The 23,077-nt window shown below is 33.9% G+C and overlaps 1 protein-coding gene across 5 annotated transcripts in view; it reads left to right on the forward strand.

The window, feature by feature from the left end:
• The window catches only part of RSRC1 (arginine and serine rich coiled-coil 1), a 288,784-nt gene that overhangs the window by 165,768 nt on the left and 99,939 nt on the right, over positions 1 to 23,077 (forward strand). For all 5 annotated transcript variants that reach the window (XM_081139155.1, XM_081139156.1, XM_081139153.1 and 2 more), the window contains one exon: positions 1,471 to 1,522. In XM_081139155.1, the coding sequence (XP_080995281.1) occupies positions 1,471 to 1,522 (52 nt within the window). The remainder of the gene's footprint in view (positions 1 to 1,470; positions 1,523 to 23,077) is intronic.

Consider the following 23,077-nt stretch of genomic DNA (forward strand, 5'->3'; position numbering starts at 1 on the left):
TATTTAGAATGGAATTATATTTCATTTAATGAGACAAATTTATTATTTTGGACAGATTTTTCTTTTGAACAGAATCAAAAATCTGTCCTTATGCATTTATATCTATGAAATTAATTGCTTTGACTTCATGAATATTCTAGTGATTTAGTTAGAAGGATCCTGAGATTTAGAGTCAGGGAATCTTGATTTCAGTCTGTCATTTACTAGTAGAGGCAAGTTACTAAACTGCTCTTATTTCCCAATTTTCTTTATCTTTGAAATCTGAACCCTATAATATAGATGGTTAGAGGACTTAATGAAAATATAAATATGTCTTAACAGGTGACTTATAAGCATCAACCATCAGGAATCTCTCCTTAGGAATGGTAATTACCATATTTTCAAGACAGTCCAGGTTATGAGTGGTAGAGAGAGGGGACTGCTGTGGAGGGAGATTTTGTGGGGTAGGAGACTTTAACAATACTGTTAATATTTTATTAGATGTGAGCACTCATTTTGTATATTGTTCTATGTCTTCAATATTTCTTAATTGTTAAAAATAATCTTTCCCTATGAAATACATAAAACTCTCCTGTGACATATGTTAACCAATAAAGTGTCTGTCATTTTTCTGTCAAAGAACAGTACTTACTAGGACACTCTGAAATGTATTCTTCACAATTCTCAGCTTGCTTGGGGCCTCATATGTAAACATAAGGTTGCTTAGCCACTTGCTGACATCTTTTTAAATGTATTGTGAAGTCATATTAAAAGTCATATTAAAAGCAATTTTTAACAAGTCTTTCATGAAAATCATACCTTGATGTGATCCATGTTATAGTTTGAATACTAATAACACATTCTCCAAAAATCTCAGAATAAGGTGGTAGGAAACTAGTTCTGTTTCATCCTTACAACTGTATTGAATCAAGTTTATTGAGAGGACAATTTTAGGATAGTAGGACTTGAAAGAGCGAACTCATGTTGTGTCCTATCTTCATCACAATTGCTCTTTTCCAATACAGTTAAGAAAACAGAAAATATTTGGTTTTAGGATGTGACTTGCCTAAAGTATTGGACTTCAAGTTGCTATTTAAATTCTAATAGGTCACACTTCACATGTTTCCATAAGCTAAGAAACAGCACATCTTGAGAATATGTTGTTAAATCTGTGGGTTTGCCTCCTTATTAAGTTTTGGTTCTTTAGGCTATTGCTGATTGGTACAGTGTTGGGTAATAAACAAAACCTTTTCCAGTAAAAAAGTGAAAAAACTTAACCCTTGCATCATATTAATGAAAAGTATTATTCTGTTACTAAGGTGAGAGAGCAGATTGGGTATAGCTTGTGTGATAGGATTTTGTTAAAATATGGATGGATGTTGATTATTATAAAGTTCTCTAAAATTTTCTGATATTCACATAACAATACATTAATTTAAAGCTCCATCTTTTAAAACTGACCTGTAAATGTCTTTTATGGTTGATTTTTAGACACCAGCTGAACAGGCCAAAGCCAGACTACAACTGGTTCTTGAAGCTGCTGGTAAGTATTGATAATTAACTTTATTTAAATGAAAAGCTTGAAATAAATCCTAGCATGCTTACAGGTGAGTCAAAAAGAAAAACACCTATTTTCATGTATCCTCACAAATTTATGAGATCTAGGTTGTATGTATGGCTGTACATACATAGAGCCCAGGTTGTGGGCTCTATCCCCAGTTGGGGGCATGTAGGAGGCAGCCGATCAATGACTCTCTATCATTGATGTTTCTATCTCTCTCTCCCTCTCCTTTCCTCTCCTCTCTATGAAGTCAATAAAGATATATTTTAAAAAAATAAAAATAAAAGCACTTCTGTTTTATGCATTAGCCTATTCATTTTATCTTTAGTTATATAGAAAACATGATACATTACTATTTTGCTTGCTATAGTGTCTTATCCTATAGTAATAGGATAAAGCTAGTTAGTGTGATCTTATCATTTACATAGTACATATTCATTCTTTAGTGGCATTTTGCTTTGATAAATATTTTTTATTTATAATTTGAGTATTGACAAACCCTTGCTTTAGTGGAAAATATTTGTGGTGCTTAGTCCAGAAAATACTTTTCTATCAATACAACTATAAAGAATTTCATTTCATAGTTTATACAGTTTTCTTTTATTTCTTGATCTTTTGATATGATTTTGAAGCATATTATAAAACCAATCTGACAGTCCAAACCTCACAGTGTATAACTTGTTTATATCAATCCCAGCTGTCACTCCTTATTTTTTTTAATTTAACATTGTAAATTCTGTTAAGGATAAAAAGCTAGGTTCTGTGTATTTGAGAAACTTTCAAAATATTATGACAGTTTTCAAATTTAAAAACATACATTGGCCTGGATAAGCAAAGGACAGACCTTAGCGAGATGTAACGTTTTTTATTAATTTCTCCAGTTTTTCAATAACACTGTGATCTGCATCCTGTTTACAAATTGTGTTTTCCCTTTTTTAGATTATTTTCTTGGGATTGGTTATATAGAAATGAGTTTATGAGGTTAGAGGATATTAATCTTTAGACCAACTTTTTATACATTTTTGCTAAATTGTTTTACAAAAGAACTGTGCTACTTTTCATTGCCACAGTTAAGTAACCATTTTTACCAGACTTTGCTTTTTGATGCCAGTTCCATGAATATATTGCTTCATAAAATGATAGAATGTGTTATACCCCTTTGAAAAATATCCAGTGCTGTTTTTAATGAGAACGGTGGCCTGGAAAGGGGAAGCAGTGGATGAATAGGGAAAGAGCAGATAAGCAAATACAGAGCTTGTTGTCCAAGTGCCAGATCTCTGTTTCAGTGAGGAATTCAAGGTGTTCGTTGTATTATTAAAAGTAAACAAATAAAATTAAGAGGGAGGAATAAAAGAAATTGAGCTCAGTCTGGTGAAGCTTGCAGTTCAAGTCTCGCCTAGTCCTAAGATTGAGGTGGGTGGATAGGAAGGTCTGGTATTGCCTGTTCTATCACATTGGAGTTTACTTGAGTTTCCAGGGAAAACATTTTCAACTTTGGGCCTTTAAAATTGGGTACAGGGAAGGACAAGGCTGTATGCTGGATTCTTGAGACAGGGTTTATTTAGCCTTATAATTGCTATAATCTGGTTGATAGGGTTTATATATAGAAACTTGCTGACTAGACTTAGTCTTTTACTCTAACTTTGGGTCCAGAAGAAAGTTTTATATATAACCATTGCATTGTTACTGATTTATTAGTGAATGTTAGTAATATTACTGAGTTGGAAATAAAATATATTTAGAACATTTGGCAATGATTATTAGTGCTGTGATTTTGAAAGAGTAAAATAACATTAAGCAAAATATAACTGTAGGGTGTAATGCAGATTGTACCAAACATTAATTTGAAATCAGATATTATTGTATTTATAATTATATTTTATATGCACTGAACTGTTACATTTTTATACTTTGCTATGCTAAATCTTCAGATTTAGATAGACTCTTTTTTCAGATTAATTGCCAAATTTCAACAGAAATCCAATTTTATCTCTCTTGCTTAACAGTTAAGGTTATATCTAATGTTGCTTTTTAAATCTTCAAATGGCAATAGGACACAGAAGGTTATAAAATTGTATAAATTTTTAAAATTGAATCTAAGTTGTAACTTCAGCTAATGATTTATTCTTTGATACTGAGTAAATCCAATTACAAACTGTTTCTGCCATGATTTTTACCCTTTCCTTTTTAAAAATACTTTTATCATTCTCATATTTAAGATTCAAAACCTTGACAATTTTTAACCGCTGTATAGTCAGTCATTTACATAGAATTAATCACTTTTATTTTGAGTATTTTTTATATTTATCCCTTTATTATCTTCCCACTGCCATCTCCTTAGTCTATACTAAGGCCAAACATTTCACCCCAAGACTAATCCCTTAGCTCCTAATTGGCCTCTTGCTTCAGTTCTCCAGAGAGATGGCAGTGAAGAGTGGAAGAGCTCTAAGTCTGCTTCCTACTCATTCTGTGACCTTGAGCAGTTTGGTCAGCCAAAGGGATTTCTTAAATGGAGTAGGGCACATCTGTATATTTCCTAGTTTACTATGGTTCTCTATTTTTAAAAAGTAATTTATTGAGGTGAAATTTACATAATATAAAACTAATAATAATTATTTAAAGTGAACAATTATATACATATTTTTATGTATGTATTTAAAGTGACATTAAATACATTTGCAATGCTTTATAATACCTACCACCTCGATCTAGTTCTAAAACATCTGCATTGCTCCAAAGTACAACCTCTTACTATTAAGCAGTTTTCTCTCCACTCCCCTTACCCCCAGCTCCTGGCGACCACCAGTTGGCCCTCTTTCTCTATTAATTTATCAGTTCTGCCCGGCCGGGCATGGCTCAGCAGTTGAGCGTCGACCTAGGATCCAGGCAATCGGGGTTCAATTCCTGGTCAGGGCACATGCCTGGGTTGCAGGCTCGATCATCATTGATGTTTCTATTAATTTATCAATTCTGGATATTTTATATAAATGAAATCATGCAACCTATGGCCTTGTGTGTTTGGCTTCTTTCACTTAACATAATGTTTTGGAGGTACAGCCATGTTGTAGCTTTTGTCAGTATTTTATTTCTATTGAAGGCTGAATAATACTCCATTGCATGTATATACGCCATTTGTTTATTCTTTATATATTGATGGAAATTTGGATCAGTTCCACCTTTTGGCTACTGTGAATAGTGTTGCTGTGAACATGCATATGCATGTACTCTTTTGAGTACCTGTTTGTATTTGGGGTAGGGATATGCCTAGGAGTGTCATTGTGAGATCATTTGGTAACTCTATGTTTAACTTTTTGAGAAACCACAGCAGCTGAACCACATTACTTCCTCACCAGCAATGTATGAGTTCAGTCTCCTAATGTCTCAAGTTGACCATGTCACACATTTAAGGTAACTGTTTGAAAGTATTTAGGATTAGGGGCTTCTCTGTTCCATAATACCCTCATCTGTAAAGGGAAAGATAATAACTACCTCACAGGGTTGTTGTGAAGATAAATATAATATTATAATATGTGAAGTGCTTAGTCCAAGCTTGGCAAAATGGTAGCCACCAGAAAATGTTTATTTTATATTGCTTTTTGTGAATACCACTGCTAGATGATGCTTTCTTAGCCCCCTTTTGGTCATGCTACCCCTTTGCTCAAAATTATTTACTGGCTCTCAATTGCTTACACAATCAGTTTTACATTTCTATGCTTAAGGTTCCAAGGATCCACACACTTAACTATCTTTATTTCTTAGAATTCATTTCTGTACTTTTTCTCATTGTTCTTTGAGTTAGTTACTCATGTTCTTTTCTGCCTGGGACTCTTTGCTCAGGATTTTACCCCTTCTAAAAGTATCTTCCTTTTTACTCTCCCCCTCTTTAAACACTCAAGATGCATCTCAGATAAAATGTCCACATGATTTCCCTGACCATTTCAGCACGTGCTGCTTCTCTCCTTCTTTGAATTCTTTTTTTCCTTGCCTGTTCACAGCATTTATGCTGATATTTATTCACATACTACTGATATTGTTTCATGAATGCTGGACTTATTTTCCCAATGAAATTATAAACTTCTTAAGGTTAGGAACCATATCTTAAACTTCTAAATCTTTCCCAGCAGTTTTAATAGCACCTGTAGTGAGTGGTACTTACTGTACCAAGTAGAAGTCCAGCTATTAATCTTTGGTGAATAAGTCATTGGGGGAAAACAAATGGTTTGGATAATTGAACATTAAACCTTTAAATGCTAGTGTGCTCATTTTAACTACAGTTTGATGGATTTTCAAGTAAGAGTACGAAAAAGTTTTCTGGCTTCAAACATAAAATATACATGACAGTAATCTGGCTTTTTAATCTTAAAGTTTAAGGTAGTGAGTGACAGAAAAGATAATAAAACATGATGATCATGGAGAAAGGAGAAGGAATAATAAGGCTACTTAAAGACTTGTCTCTGTCACTTTTCCTCTCACTCATGTTTGACTTTTTAGCACCTTTCCAAACATTATTTTGGTTTTCCACAAAAACACAATATTATCTTATGCCAAGTATGTTCATGGGTTAGAAGAAGAATTTAGAAGGGAGACTTGTCTGGAACATAAATACTTTTTATTAGCGTGAAAAGATGACGCTTTTCACAAGATATAATTGTCTTTAAATTCTCCTTAATGTTTTACTTTTAATAAAATTACTGACACATGCAACCTTTAAAATTATATCTCTAGTGTTATAAGAAAAAAATAGAAATTTTTTAGTGCATGTATGGTAAATCACCTTTATCATAAAACCTCTGTAATATTTCAGTTTCTGAATTATGTCTATAGCCCTTTGTATTGTGCTTTATAGTTTTCAAAGCACTTGCATAAATCTTTTATCATTCGACTCACATCACTGCGTGGAGAGCTAATTAGCTTCTTTTTACAAATATCCTGAAAGTGTAAATGACTTGTAAAAGATCACATACCTAATAAGTGGCAGAACCGGGACTCAAACTCGAGCTTTTTCTGTTCATACATTAAATCCCTCAGTTATGTTGGGCAGAAAGAAGAGTGATAGAAAATACCACCAAATACATACCTGGTTTTGTTAGGTGTAATGCTACAATTATCTTACAATAAAATAATCTATATCTTCAAGCAAACCTTTGATTCTGAAATGAATTTCTTCTAATTGATAATAGAAAAGGATTAGTTTCAGTCAAAATGTTCTTTCCCTTAACTATTAGAGTGCTCATAATAGTTAAATTTCTGATAACTTTGAAAAATCTAGGGCAATTTATGCCTGCCAATGTTTTTGTCATAAACCTAACTAGGATCATGCATTTCAGAGCCCTTTGCTGGGTTGGAAGCTGGTTAAGTATTGTTAAAAACACAGATAAGGTCCAGACCCTTTCACATTACATCCAGGTAAGAAGCTATGCTTAGGAATAGCCGTAAGTGCCTCACTCCATTTTTTGCAGCATGTTAAACTTAGGTTTTAGTCTAGGTAGTTACCTGCTGAGCACCTAGCAGCCAAGTCCTGGCCCTTTCTCTTCATAGCAGTGTGATCTTGGAAGTCTCAATATTGTCTAAAATTCAGTCTAACTTTAAATATTTGTAATTCAGAAAACTGCAAATGAGATTTCTAGGCTAGCGCTGTACCGTTTCCAGGGAGCATAGACAGCCGTTCTGCCACCCTGACTTAAAGCTCCAGACATTTTACTCTGTAGGTTTCTCACCACTGACCTGTGGGTCCAAGACACAGCCTGATTTATTGTGAGAGAGGCTTTCATGTAAAACAAACCTAAAAAACAGAGCAAGTGTTTGCATAATTAATTTCTATTTTATGTAAATCAGTAGTTGTCAGACTTTTTGCCCCCTCATTTTGGTTTCTGCTTGATTTGTGCTGGCATCTAGATTCATATCCCACTTCACTAACTGACTTTGTGAGCTTGGGCATTTCATTTCCCGTTACTCTGTTTTACTTTCTTCATCTATAAAATGGAAATATTAATAGCACATAACTATTGGTGCTATTGTTATGCAGTTTAAATGAGTTAACATTTGCAAAACACTTAGAACAGTGCCTGGTACATAGTAAGTATTGAGTAAATGTTAGCAATCGTTCTGAAAGGCAGTATGCTATGGTGGTTAAGTTCTCAAGTCAGATGGCCTGGGTACCATTTCCAGCTCTATTATCTACTGATAAAACATGGGAAAGTTGTTGAAGCTTGCTGAACATCAGTTTTTTCATTTATGTAATGGGAATAATAATAAATAATGTGGTTTTTTTAGAGTTTTTATGAGAACTAAATAAGTTAATGTAATAAAGTGTTTAGAACAGCACCCAACAGCAACCGAATGTTCTATAAATATTAGCTAGTACTAGTAAGGGTAGTCTTTTATGGCATCCCTGGAGTGGAAAGAAGAGATATAGAGCCAGACATCTTCCTCATACCAGCATGCGTATACAGTTAGAAGTTATCAAGAATTAAGAATAGTGCTTTTTAAAGGAAACAAATGAATAAAACCTTAGGTAGTATAATTGACTTTGGCATTGGTTAAAACCTTTTTGTCATCAAATATGGTTTCTACAAACTTCAGAAATTCTACATAAAATATAATGGCTTTAATGCAAAATCAAATTAATAATGTTAATGTAACTTTCAGTTTCCAATTATGAGCAAGACTTCTAGCTTTGTTTTAAGCCAAAAAGATACAATAGTGTTTCCTAAGGAGTATCATTAAGTAAATTGCTTTTTAAAAGTATAAGTTGTTTTAGCATCAGTTATATGTTTATATTTGAATGGCCATTATTTATCCCTAATAATATTTAGTAAGAAAGCTATCAGCTAGAGTCTAACAATACCACAACTACTTGCCATGTTTGAGCAGATGTTAAGCAGACAGTAGTTGAATGTTAATTTTGAGAGGCTGGTATATTTAAGCCTAGCTGAAGTATGTTGCATGTGGGCTTTCTAGACTTGAGTACAATGCTGGATCTCTGGGGAGAATTTTAAAACTAAACCTCTTTCTTTTGGGTCCTCTATATGGACTCTCTCAAGTCAGTATAAAGCAGATCATCCCTAGGCTAAAGCCCTTCAGCTTTTGTTATTGGGCTCTGTAGACCTGTAATTAGGCCTCCTGGCAGGCCTTGCAGGCCAGTTAATGGTCATATGGAGTTTCTGTGAGGCAGACTGGCTTTGTATAAATCCTGGGTAGGAATACGTTTATGGGTCACTTCCTACCAGGACCATGCTTTGTCCTTGTGCCCTGCAGGCTGACAGGGAGCAGGTTCCCTTGACCATGGACTGTTCAGTTTGCAACTCAAAATCTACTCCACTAATCCCCAGTGTAAACAGAGGATTTAGAAGGGCTTCTGTCACTTACAGTTGCCAATTCACTTGGGTGTCTGTGAATTTATTTTCCCCTAGACTTCATTATTGAAAGACTGACAAGTGTATAAGATTTGGATGTTTGTTTATATATCAAAGTCATGGTTTCTTTTTCAGTGGTTTTAGAATTATTGTCAGTAATTTATTTACAATCGAATTATGTAATGTGTTTTTTTATTAACCACCTTTTAATATTTCTTAATTTAAGCCATTAAAATTTTTGAATGATAACCAACCTTTCCCTATCAGGAAAATTGTACATCTTTTTTTTGTAAGAGTAAAATAATACTATGTAAAGAAAATTACCAAAAAATGGTTAATACAGATATCAGATGAGTCAAGGAGATAATTAATTCAAAACTTTTCTATATTATATATTTTTGTATTAAGTAAAAATCCCATTTTATATTAGCAGAACTTTTCAAGGAGGAATATAAAATCATTATATAAAATGCTTGATAGAACTGTGTCATGAAATATTTAAATATTAAGTGTGTCATTTATTGAGCATCTACTATGTGGTAAGCACTTTTTTATGTTTTTATATATTATAAATATTTTAAATAATTGGTCTATGTTTTCTAGCTAGGCAAAATATTTGGATTTTAAGAAGGCCATGGTTGAGATTTCTTCTGTTTTCATTCATTCATTCATTCATTCATTCATTCATTCAATCCTTTACTTCATTGTAGCTTTTGCTTTGTTGCTCAGATTATATTAAGATTTGATTCTAAAGTGTGTAAGTTCGGAATATGTTCCGCAAAGAACAGTCACCTATCTTCCTGTGGGCCAGTTTTTCTTTTGGGGGAAAGCAAATGATGAATTCTTTCCCAGGTCTCATCTAGTAAATCAGAGCTCAGTATTTTGCATTTTGTGATGTAAAAATGGTTCATGACAGATGTGGCTGAAAAGACCACATACGTAGACTGTATGATTTTAGTCTGGTGGAACTAATAGGATCACTCATTACATTTTAGACCCTGGGGTTTCTTTTTTCTTTCATAATAATAATAAAAAAACCTGTTTAAATAGAGTGGCCCTTTTTGTGTGTGAGTACAACATCTCCTAAATTTACAGAGTTGATGGTAATAAATCAACAAATAATCCTTTCTCTCTTCCAAAAAAAATATTTAATTAATGTTTATTTAATGTTTACTGTTATATTTTAATTGCTCTGTCATCCCATGAAAGTTAAGATTTTATTCTGTTTTTATAAAGGATTTAGTTGAATTTTACTTAGCAAAACTAGAAAATACATTTCTTTAGGAATTCAAGACCTGTGAATTAAATCGAGTTATATGGTAATAAAAGCAAGTTTTGTAAATGTTGACATAATTAATGGCAGCATTGGTGTTTTCTTACAACTAGGACAATCATAGCATAGTCTATTTTTCTTTTTTAATGTACACAGTGTATTTATTGAAATAGAAAATATTTGTGGTCTATTTTGGAATTCAAAAAATGGAAGCTCCTGAACACTGAAGAGTGGTTCTATTTTAGTTTTGACCAAAAGTATATATTTACATTGAAAAATATCCTGGGTGTTATATAGCAAAATGCTAATAGTGGTTATTATCACTGGGTGTGGGGTTTAAGGTTATTAAAAATATTCTTTGGCTTGTTTTTATTTTCTGATTGTTTTGTAGTTATTAAGAGAACCTAAGGAAGTTTAGTAAAGGTTTGATTTAAACGTGATAAAAATCCCCTATATTTAGTATGAAATTCGATGAGTTTTGAAAACATATACAGTCATGTTAACTACCACCAAAATTTTTGATAAAGAACATTTACATTACTCCAAAAAGTTCCCTTGTACTTCATTAAAGTCAATTCTGTCTCCCTGTTTCAGACCTTAGCACACTAATCTGCTTTATGTCACTGTCGTTTTGCTATTTTCAGAATGCCATATAAATGGAAATAGAGTATGTAGACTTTTGTCTATGGTCTTTCACTTGGCATAATGCTTTTCAAGTTTGTCTGCATTGTCGTAAGCATCATTTCTGTTACCGCTGAGTAGTATTCCATTTCATGGCCATACCAGTTTGTTTATTCATTCAGCAATTGGTGGACAGGTGGGTTGTCTCCAGTTTATGTTTTTTATGATTAAAATTTATGTAATTTAAACTTATGATTAAAACTTATGTGTCTTTTCAGCCACATCTGTTCATGAATCATTTTTACACTGGAGTACAAGTCTTTGTAAACATATATTTTCATTTCTCTTGAATAAACTTAGGAATTGGATTGCTTAGTTATGTAGTTATGTTGTTTTATCTGTATAAGAAACTGCCAAACTGTTTTCCAAAGTAGCTGTACCATTTTGTGTTTTCACAGCGATGTGTGAAAGTCCCATTTATTCCATATCCTTGACATCACTTGGTGTTGTCAATATTCTGCTGTTTAGTTTCAGCAATTCTTTTGGGATACGTTATATCTTATTTGATTCTACTGTACATTCCTGTGATAACTCATGAGGTTGAGCATCTTTTCATGCAGTCATTGTCATCTGTATACTTTTGTGAACTATCTGCTCGTATCTGTTGTCCATTTTAAAGGAATTCTTTATGTTATTGACTTGTAGAGTTATTTATATATTCTGAATACAAATCAGATATATACTTTATAAATATTTTCTCCCATTCTATGCCTTGCCTGTTTATTTTCTAAACAGTTTTTAAAATTATTAACATATGTAGTAGAATACAGTTTTTAGTGAGAATTCTTTGATTTTTGAAAAATGCAAACAGTGTGTAACAATATCCAAAATCAAGATATAGAACAATTGTATCATCCCATTACCCTTCCTCGTGAAGCTCTCCCACCACTCCTAGCTCCTGGAAACCACAGGTCTATATTTTGTCCCTATACTTTTTACTTTTCCAATGCCATGTAAATGGAATATGCAGCTTTTTGAGTCTGGCTTCTTTGACCTAGCATAGTGCTTTTGAGATTTATCCACGGTGTTGCATTTATCAGTATTGTATTATTCTTTTATTACTGAGTAGTATTCCATTGTGTGGAATTAATTGAAAGTATTTAGGTTGTTTTCAGTTTTGGATGATTATGAATTAAACCATTATGACATTCTCAAATAGGGTTTTGTGTGAACATAAGTTTTGTTCCACTTAGGTAAATACCTAGGACTGAGATTGCTGGGACGTATGATAATTTTATGGGAAGTATTTTAACTTTATGGGAAACTGCAAACTGTTTTCCAAAGTGGCCGGACCATTTGCATTCCCTATGAGAAATCAAGTTGTTTCACATCTTTGTCAATACTTGCTTGGTGTTACAGTTTTTGTTTTGCTTTGGTCATTCCAGTTTATCTGTTTTTTTCTTTTGTGTTTACACTTTCAATGTCATATGTAAGAAATTTTTGCCTAACCAGAGAACACGAAGACTTGCTTCTGTTTTCTTCTAGAATTTCATAGTTTGGATTTTACATTTAGAACTGTCCCATATTTTAAATTAATTTTTGTGTATTTTATGAAGTATAGGTTGAAGTTCTTATCTTGGCATATGGATATCTAGTTTACCTAGTACCATTTGTTGAAAGGTATTTTTTCTCCACTGAATTGTCTTTGTACTTTTGTAAAATATCAATTGACTAAATATGACTAGGTATGTTATGAATTCTGTATTCTGTTCCATTGATCTATATGCCTATCTGTCCTTTTGTCAGTACCACACCGCCATGATTACTGTAGCTCTATAGTAATGAAAGCAGTTAGTTAGTCCTTCAGTTTTGTTCTTCTTTTTCAGAATACTTTGCCTGTTCTAGTTCCATGGGCAGATTTTTGTATGGATATGTTTTCAACTCCTTTGGGTAAATACCAAGGAGTGCAGTTGATGAATCATGTGGTAAGAGCATGTTTAATTTTGTGAATACTGCCAGACTATCTTACAAAGTGACTGTACCATTTTTGCATTCCCATCAGCAATGAATGAGAGTTCCTGTTGATCCACACCCTCTCCAGCATTTTGTGGTGTTGGTGTTCTGGATTTTGGCCATTCTAATAGGTGTATAATGGTATCTTGTTGTTGTTTTTTGTAATTTCCTAATGACATTGTTAAGCATCTTTTTATATTTTTATTTGCCATCTGTATGTATTCTTTGGTGAGGTATCTATTAAGGTTTTTTCCCCATTTTTTATTTGGGTTGTTTGTTTTCTTATTGTTGAATTTTAAGAGTTCTTTGTATATTTTGGATAACAGTCCTTTATCAGATGTGTCTTTTGCAAATATTTCCACCTAGTCTGTGACTGGCATTCTCATTCTCTTGACCTTGTCTTTCACAGAGAAAAATTTTTAAATTTTAATAAAATCCAGCTTATCATTTCTTTCTTTCATAGATCATGCTTTTGGTAGTGTTACCTAAAGAGTCACTGCTGTACTGAACATCATCTGGGTGTTCTCCTGTTATCTTGTAGGAGTTTTACTACTTTGTATTTTATGTTTAAGTCTGTGATCCATTTTTAGTTCATTTTTGTGGAGGATGCAACGTCTTATGCCTATATTAAAATTTTTTCATGTGGATGTCTAGCTGTTCCAGCACCATTTATTGAAAAGACTGTTTTTTTCCTCCATTGTTTTGCCTTTGCTCCTTTGTTAAGTAAAGGTGGTTAAGTGTGTAGTCTATTTCTGGACTTTATATTCTGTTTTATTTATCTATTTGTCTATTTTCACCAGTACCACACTGTCTTGATTACTGTTGCTTTATAGTAAGCCTTGAAGTCCAGTAGTGTCAGTCTTCCAGCTTTGTTCTTCTTCCATACTGTGTTGGCTGTTCTGGGTCTTTTAGCTCTCCTTATAAACTTTAGAATCAGCTTGTTGACATCCATGAAATAACTTGCTGGGATTGTGATCGGGAGTACATTAAATCTATAGATCAATGTGGGAAGAACCGATATTTTGACAATATTGAGTCTTTCTGTTATAAGCATGAAATATTTCTCCAGTTATTTAGTTCTTCTTTTACTTTGTTCATTAGAATTTTATAGTTCTTTTCTCATATAGATCTTGTACATATTTTGTTAGAATTATACCTAAGTATTTTGTTTTTCTGTGTGCTAATTTAAATGTTATTGTGTTTTAAATTTCAAGTTCTATTTGTTTATTGCTGGTAGATTTGAAAGTAATTGGTTTTGTTCATTAAAGTTGTAGTATCCTGCAAACTTGCTATATAATCACCTATTAGTTCCAGGAGTATTTTTGTCAGTTCTTTCAGGTTTTCTACATAGATGATCATGTTATTTTGGAACAAAGACAGTTGTATTTCGTCCCAATCTACATACTTTTTATTTCCTTTTCTTGTCTTACTGCATTTGCTAGGACTTCCAGTATGATATTGAAAAGGAGTGGTAAAAAGGGACATAATTACCTTTTACCTAATCCTAGCAGAAAGGCTTCACATTTTCACCACTAAGTATGATGTTAGCTATAGGCTTTATGTAGATATTCTTTATCAAGTTGAGGAAGTACCCCTCTATTCTTAGTTTAGTGAGAGTTTTTATCATGAACGGACATTGGATTTTTTTCTTTTGTTTTTTCTGCATCATTTGATATCATCATTAGATTTTTAAATACGGTATATCATATTTAAGGATTTCTCAATATTTAACCACCCTTACTTAACTATAATGAATCCTATTTGTTAATGGTGTGTTATTTTTAATGTAATGTTGCATTCTGTACTGTAACATCGTATTTAGTTTTTATATTAATACTCATATGTGGTATTGGTCAGTAATTTTATTTTTTTGCATCTGTTTTTATCTGGTTTAGGTATCAATGTTATAATTTATAACAACAGTTTGACAGTTTTCTTTCATTTCTATACTCTGGAATAATTTTTGTAGCATTAAAACTGTCTTTGATAGTTTAGTAGATTTCCCGCTGTGAAGCAGGATGGACCCGTTACCTTTTTTGTATTTGAAAAGTTTCTATGTTTCTTCTATGAAACTTGATATAGTTAAGCTTTCTAATCTCTAAAAAGTTTAATTTTGGCAAACTGGATTTTCCTAGTAAATTATCCATTTAATCTACATTTTCAGATTTATTTATTTATTTTTAATTTATCTTTATTGTTGAAGTATTACAGATGTTCCCTTTTTCCCCCCCGTTGACCCCCTGCCCACCTCTCCCATCCCCTCCCCCAGGCCTTCCCCCTCCCATTGTCTGCCCATGGGGTATGCATATAAGTTCATTGGTTAATCTCTTCCCACCTCCTCCTTCCCCTTCCCTCTGAAATATGTCAGTTTGTTGCATGTTTCAATGTCTCTGGATCTTTTTTGTTCATTAGTTTATTTTATTCATTAGATTCCACATATAAGTGAGATCATGTGATACTTGTCTTTGACCGGCTTATTTCCCTTAGCATAATACTATCTAGGTTCCTCCATGCTGTCTCAAAGGGTACCATATCCTTCTTTTTTACAGCTGCAAAGTATTCCATTGTGTAAATGTCCCACAGCTTTTTAATCCATTCACCTACTCATGGGCACTTGGGGTTGTTTCCAGATCTTAGTTATTGTAAATATCGCTGCTATGAACATATAGGGGTGCATATATTCTTCCTGATTGGTGTTTCTGGCTTCTTAAGATATATTCCTAGAAGTGGGGTCACTGGCTCAAATGGCAGTTCCATTTTTAATTTTTAATTTTTTGAGGAAATTTATATTTGTATAGAGGTTTCCTAACTATTCTCTTATGAGTTTGGTAATTTTTTCTATTTCAATGATTATTTCCTCTGGTTCAACTCTTATTTTATATATTTTTCTTTGTTAAATATTTTAATTAATTTTTAAAAGGGTGAGAATATTAACTTGATCTTTCATTTATCACTTTTCCAACCCACTTTTATTTTTATTACATTCTTCCATATACTTTCTTTCAGATTGCTTGTTGTTGTTTTTTCTAGCTTTTTGAGTTGGAAATTTAACTCATAATTAATTTTTATAGTTAATTAAGTTTATAACTTAAGAAAGCATTCAGTTTTTCTCTAATTACTGTTATAATCATATCTCATAAATTCTGAGTATAATGTTTTCTCATTATTTTTAAGAAATTCTGTGGTTTTGGTTTCTGTTTCCACTTTGACCAGGAATTACTAGTTTTATTATGTTTTAGTGGATTTGTGTAATATTTCTACTTTATGGACTTTACTGATGTTTTCTTTATTTTTGTGAATATTTCATGTATACTTGAGAAGAAAGTATATTTTCTATTTGCAGAATATAAAGTTTGATATATAGTTAAAAAGATTTACCTTATTGGTTATATTTCTTCATAACTCTTATATGTCCTTCCTTTTATTTTTTTGTCTAGTTTACCCATCTTATACTGAGAATGCATTAATATTCCTTATTGTTGGTTTGTTTCTATCTATACTTGGTTGTGTATTCTGTCATTTCTACTTTATAAAAATAATTTCTATGCTGTTCAATGCATAGATATTAACTGTGGTATCTTCATCTTGAGTAGTTGCTTTTAGCATTAAAGTATATCCTTTTATGTCACATTTAATGTTTTTTGGCATAAAATCTACTTTGATATCAGGATCCCAAATCCCACTGTATTGTTTCCATTTTTCTTGTATACTTTTGCCCATCTCTTATTTTCTTTCTGAATTATTTTGTTTTTGGCGTGTCTCTTGTGTGCAACCTATAGTTAGGTCTTGTGTTTTAAAATTAATTTGAAAATCTGTTTAATAGGTGAATTAAGCCTGTTTACATTTATTGATATTAATAACATATATGGTGTAAACTGTATCATATCATTTTGTAATTAGTTTATTTTGTTTTATCAATAATTATTTTGTAAGTTTATGTCTTTTCAGTGCTCTTGTGTACACTTGGTGTTTTTCTTACTGACTTTTCTCTGTTCTTAATATCTTATTAATATTTGTATCTGTTATCTTGGTTTCGTGTGTTATTCCTAGGATGATGTTTCTTTTTCATCTTATTTGCTGATTTTGACATATAGAATTTTAAAAGTTTCATTTAGTCAACCCTGTTAATCTTTTACTTAACCATGTTTCTTTCATCCATCTTTCATTGTATTTAAGATTAGAAAACTATCTGGAGTTAGCCAATTTGTGAGGTTAAGGGCACAGTCCTCCAGACTGCTAAGTCTGTCTTAGACTTCTGATCCCAACTACAAGTATAGAGCTTTCCCCAAACCACTCTCAAAGATATCATTGAAAATTACAGTTGTCATGGTCACATTTATTACAGGGAAACAATATGAATTGGAACTATTCAATGTGGAAGAGACACAGGACTGAGTCCACGAGTGTTCCAAAGGAAGTTTCTGTCTTCCTCAGGATGTGTCACGTCCCCCCCCCCATCAATTTGTGACAATAGTCATGGCGTATTGCCAACTCCCAGAGCTCACCTAAGCTTCAGTGTCCAGAGATTTTATCCAGGCATCATTACATAGGCATGATTGATTTGTTAATTGCTTATTTCTTCGAAGTCAATCTCCAGCCCTGCCCTATTTCTGGAGATTGGGCTGACATTATGTGGTCCAAAGCCCTAACCCTCTAATCTAACAGTTGGTCTTTTTGTCCTGGGCAGCCCCATGCTAATCCTGTTGGGTGTGGTTGTCTCCACCTATAGTCACCTCAAGAGCATAAATATCAGACTTGGTCTGAGTGGCCCACCATGAATAATAAAGACACTTATCACTCTGGCTTTTAGGAACTGCAGACAAAGGCCTGACCTCTCTTTGGGCCAGATCAAATTCTTTACTCCACAGAAGCCTTTTTCTTTCAGCTATTAAATAAAATTCAATATTTTCTTTCTGTTACTGTTTTTATGAATATTCTATCATTAACTCTTGAATTTTTCAGGAATTTAGTGTTGATGCTAAAGATGGAATTTTCTTTTTTTCTGCAAAGAGCTAATCAGGTCCAGCACCATTTGTTAAATAATTCTTCCTTTCCTTACTGATGTTGATGACTGACTTACTCTGGATACCTAGTTTTTAAACCTCTCTTATGTTAATGAGAGTAAATTACAAAATAATAGTAGAAAGTACTCAAGTTAGGCCTGTAATTCTTGACAAGGATGATAGATTGTAAATAGCAGACAAAAGATCTCAGAAACTATCAGACTTTGAGTTTACTGACTGGCAATATCTCTAAGCATGATATCTTAAGGACATTGCCATTTTACATGCCAAACTTTACTTGATGTTTTGATATTTATAATGATGCTCTCAGTTACCAAGGAAAGGATGAAGGAAATTCTGCATAATTCTGTTTAACAAGACATGAAGATCAAGCAAAGTGCTGTATGTGTTAACTAACAAGGAACGATGTCTATGAAATCATTAAAGCAATAAAAGCACCATGTACAAGCATAAGTATAAGATGGTGACATGTATGTATTTTTCATAATGCATATGTGTGTTTAAAATGCATAGAAAAATCCCTGGAAAAATACCCACCAAACTATGATGAGAAGGAGAGTAAAAGTATCGGTGGCGTGCCTTTATTTCCTACTTTTCTGTATTCCTTTGATTAAAAAAAAAAAAAAAGCTTGTATTTCTTTTATAATCAAAAGCTCTAAAGACAGTATACACGTGTACAGTGCATTGTAGAAATCAATCATAAACAAGTAATTTACATGTTGGAAGTTTAATAGGTTAGTTCTGAAGAGTTCAATCATCAGATTCCATTCCCCAGAGGTGCAGGTACATGGGATTTGCCTTTTTACAGTATATCTAGTACTAAAACAGACTTTTTGAAAAGGGTTTCGTAACTGAGAGGCATTAATTGTTTTTAAATAAAAGAGATCTTTATAAAGATTTATTTATGTACTAGTTTCTTTATGAGTACATTATAGGCTTCTACTTATTAGGATTTTATTTTATATTGGAGAAAAGAATTTTTTATTTTTCTTAATCTAGAAACCTGAGACTCAATGGTCAGGACTAAGAGCCTAAAAGAGGAAATCAGAAAAGAAATCACAAATAGATAACACATCAAGAAACTTTCTTCAACAGCCCATCAGCAGCACATGATTAGGTGTCCCATTACGAAGTCAGAAGTAGAAATGATTACCATTGAGTTACTTAAAGCAAAGTCTAAATTTCCTGAGACACAGTGGTGGGGGTCAGCATGCTTGGATAAAACAAGATAGGCCAGGATTAAGCTAACTGACTCTGAAGCAGGTTAGTAAGAAGCTAGGAAAATTCCTTGGCAAGTAGAATGGGGAAACTCAGACGATAGCTGAACAAACTGGCGGAGCATTACAGCTAGCTAATAAATTGCAAGATCTTATCTTCACTAACCAAGGACACTTAGGAGCAAATGGTTTATACATTTCCAGACCATGCGAGGACAGACCTGCCTTGGTCCTGGTCCCTCTTCAGTGATATTTCTTTGAAGGTGAAACTGACCAGAGAATGACCCTGACCCCTCTATATGCTCATTTTGATGCATCTGCATATTAAAGGAAATACCTGGAAAGCTGATAAATATTCTATTGAGGTTCTCCTCAGACCTCTCCTAAAATTCCCACCTCTACAAAACAGATAAAAACCCTTAGGATAAAGGACCCAGGGCATACTCTCTTTGGAGCACACCTGTGCCTTTCCCCCTCTTTCCTCAGGCGGGTATTTTCACTCTCTTTCTCCTAAGCACTAAGGGTTTCCATAGGACTTGCAACCAGGGGAGCAGTGGGTAGCAGGTGCTCATCCCAGGCTACCCCTTGAACCTGTCTCCAAGGGCCCTCTTTTTGCCTCTGTAACTTGTTTCCTGAGTCCATGAAGTCCAGCTGGCTCACTCCTTCTTCCTCTCTGAATTTCTTTCTAAAGGGACAAGGCAGCCTTGCCCAGGCTCAACTTTTCCAAAGGGCGAAGGCAGCTCTGCCAAGGTTCACTGCTGTTGCTATGATCTTGCCTCTTCTATCTTAAGCCATTCCTTTGTTTCACTGTCCTTAGCTTTAATAAATGTACTCTCAAAATCACCTGAACTCGTATTTTGAAACCTTTCCTGCGCGAAGTCAAGAACCCACACATCCCAGACTGCCAAGGCAGACCTGCCTCTGTCCCTGCCCCTTTCCAGTGACAACTCCAGATTATAGATTGTCCCTCAGCCTCCGAGGCTTGGGAGGGAGTGTAGGAGCCAAAGATGAGCAAATGTACAGCTTAGGGTGGCAGCCGGAAACACATGACACACTCAAAGGCACAAACACATAGTTTAATGAAGGGACTATTATCCGGGCCAGGTGTGACTCAGCAGTTGAGCATCGACCTAGGATCCTAGGTTTGATTCCCGGTCAGGCACATGCCTGGGTTGCGGGCTCAATCCCCTGTTGGGGGCATGCAGGAGGCAGCCGATTAATGACAACTCTCTCATCATTGATGTTTCTATCTCTCTGTCCCTCCTCCTTCCTCTCTCTGAAATCAATAAAGATATATTTTTTAAAAAATGAAGGGACTATTAAAGGGTTGCTCAGGTTTAAGAAGAATCATCAAGATTCCTGACATAGCAATAGCTGCGAATCTTTACCAACTCTCAGCTTAATAAGGTAAAGGAAAGAGAGTAGCTATAGAACATCCGAGAGCTTATTATAAGAGAGCTGTCCAGACAGAAACGGCCTTTGGAAGAGGAGGACAGCGACTGTCAAACTCCAGGCCAGCAGGGAATAAACTCGAGCCTCGTTTTCCTCTTGCCCTCTAACCCTTCTCCCTTCACTGTTTTCTATTGGCCAAACCCAAAGAGTAGCTGAAGGGCAAGGCAGCCTATTTGATGCGGACCGTCAAGTTAATCGGCCAGGTCAGGGTGGAAGGGGTCACAGAGTAGATCAGAAGGGGCAAATCAAGGTCATCCAGCACAGCATCCACTGACTGCTGAACAGTCAGCAGTCCTGGATAGCCCAACAAGAAGCCTCATTACCCTAAGTGCCATTTAGTAGAAAAAGGAAAGGAGAAGGGGAAGGGAGAACAGACATCTTTTCGTAATTAAAAAACGACACTTCTTCCTTAGTTGATTGTTTTCAGTACTTTCAGAATAATACAGAACACAACACATTTACTGTCACTAAATCAACTTAATCAGAATTTTACATGATAGAGTACTTTTCCTTAGAATGTGTTTAAGCAATTAAATTACGCCAGGGCTTATACTAGGCAAAGGAAATATAGATTCCAAAGACAGTATTTCTGCCCCCTTGGAGCTCACAGTCCAGCGTAGGACAGAATTATGCATCATATACTTACAGTATCACATCATACTGTACACCATTCATCTATTTTGCAAATATTTGAGACCCTACTATGTGTCAGGCAAAGAACAAAGTTACAAAGTGCAGTGGGAAACACAGGAGAAACTTCCTCCTGAGAAATCAGAGAGAAGTCTTATAAAATGAGTGTACCTGTGGTAGCATTGAGAGTATACAATTTTGTGTCTTGTTTTCAGTTTTTTCTTACCTGGTCTCCTTATAAATCATAGGTATTAAAACCCAGTTATAAACAGGAATGGTATCACCCTGAATAATAAAGGCCTTTTGATACAGTTATTGAAAGAGTATTTATCATTGCCTTATTAAATATGGAGAAATAAGTGTGCCATTTTTTTCCAAATGGTTTCATTTGCTCATGTTTTCTTTGTTGACCCAAATGAATGAAATTAGAATAAACAATCTCTAAGTCATTTGTAATCATGAGCTGATTAATGGAGTTTGGTTTCAGAGCCATTATTCATTCACGAACACCTGATATCTTTCCCATAAACAAATTGTGTTTGTCCAAATTAAGAAATTAAATGAAGCATTTGATGAGTTTATGATTGACCCTTCTAACTCAGAGCCCATTAGTCAATGTCGTTATCACAGAAAACTGTTTGACTAATGTGCTGTCTAAAGAACCATGTGGATTTATTATGACTTCTGATTAATGCTTGCTGCAAGCCAAACTACTAGATTATAATAATTTTTTGATTCTCATTTTAGCAGTCATTGAAGAATTTCATCTCTGATGAAATGGGCTCATGTCCCATTAGATTTAGAGATGATTACAAGGTATTAGTGGATAAATTTTTTTAAAGAATTATATGTTTTAGAAAGCATATAGAATATATGCTTTTGAAAAGCAATTTTTTTAAAAAAAAGCTTTTAACTTTGTGACTATAATGTTTCTCTTTTGGGGTAAGGAGCCATTATTTAGATTGTTTAAAACTAGAATTTATTTATTAAAAAAGAAATAATGGAAAAAGTATACTGTATGAATTTCTAGCATTTTATTTAAATTGTAACAAGTAATTTTAAATATTTATTTTAAACTTCTATGTAATCCTTACTTATTTAATACATTTCAGTTTTTCCAGTAAAGCAAATCCTTGCTTACCCAATTTATTCTCATTGTAAAGTTAGAATAAAAGTTACACCTTAAAAAAGTTCTTTTTTTTTTTTTTTTTTTAATCTATCTTTATTGATTTCAGAGAGAGGAAAGGAGAGGGAGATAGATAGATAGAAATATCAATGATGAGAGAGTCATTGATTGGCTGCCTCCTGCACGCCCCCGACTGGGGATTGAGCCCACAACCCCGGCATGTGCCCTGACCGGGAATCGAACCCCGGTCGCCTGGATCCTAGGTCGACGCTCAACTGCTGAACCACGCCCAGCCGGGCAAAAAGTTATTTAATAGACTAAGCTAAACCACTGTCAACATGGTCCTTGTAGTAAGATACCTGCTTGAGGCTGCATTATATGACCAACACACTATTAGGAAGAAACTAAGGATATAGCCAAGTTGTTGTTTAATTTAGGGGTGAGTTTTAAAGTCAGAAACATTGGCTTTGTCAGAATCCATCAGATTAACAGAGTTTACAAAGCAGACATCTAGGGTTTATAGTCTTTGTCTTGAAGTCGATTGATGTATATGCCTCTTAAATTAGGGAATTGGGAAATAGCTGCCAACAAATGGAAAAAAAAAAGATTTGGGGAAAATATATCTGATTTCCTTTTACCATGCAAATTGTGGTGATGCACCTAATTTTCTCTCATGAACATCCTGATTTTATTAGGAAAATAAAGCAAACTAGCACCAGATACTGTGCTATTACATACATTATTTCATTTAACTTGGAACAGAATATAACCATGATAACTAGAACAGAGCAAGGAAAGTGGAGAGAGCCATTTTCTTTTTATTTCC

Source organism: Miniopterus schreibersii (assembly GCF_964146895.1).
Source record: "Miniopterus schreibersii genome assembly, chromosome: 5".
Taxonomy (NCBI): Eukaryota; Metazoa; Chordata; class Mammalia; order Chiroptera; family Miniopteridae; genus Miniopterus; species Miniopterus schreibersii.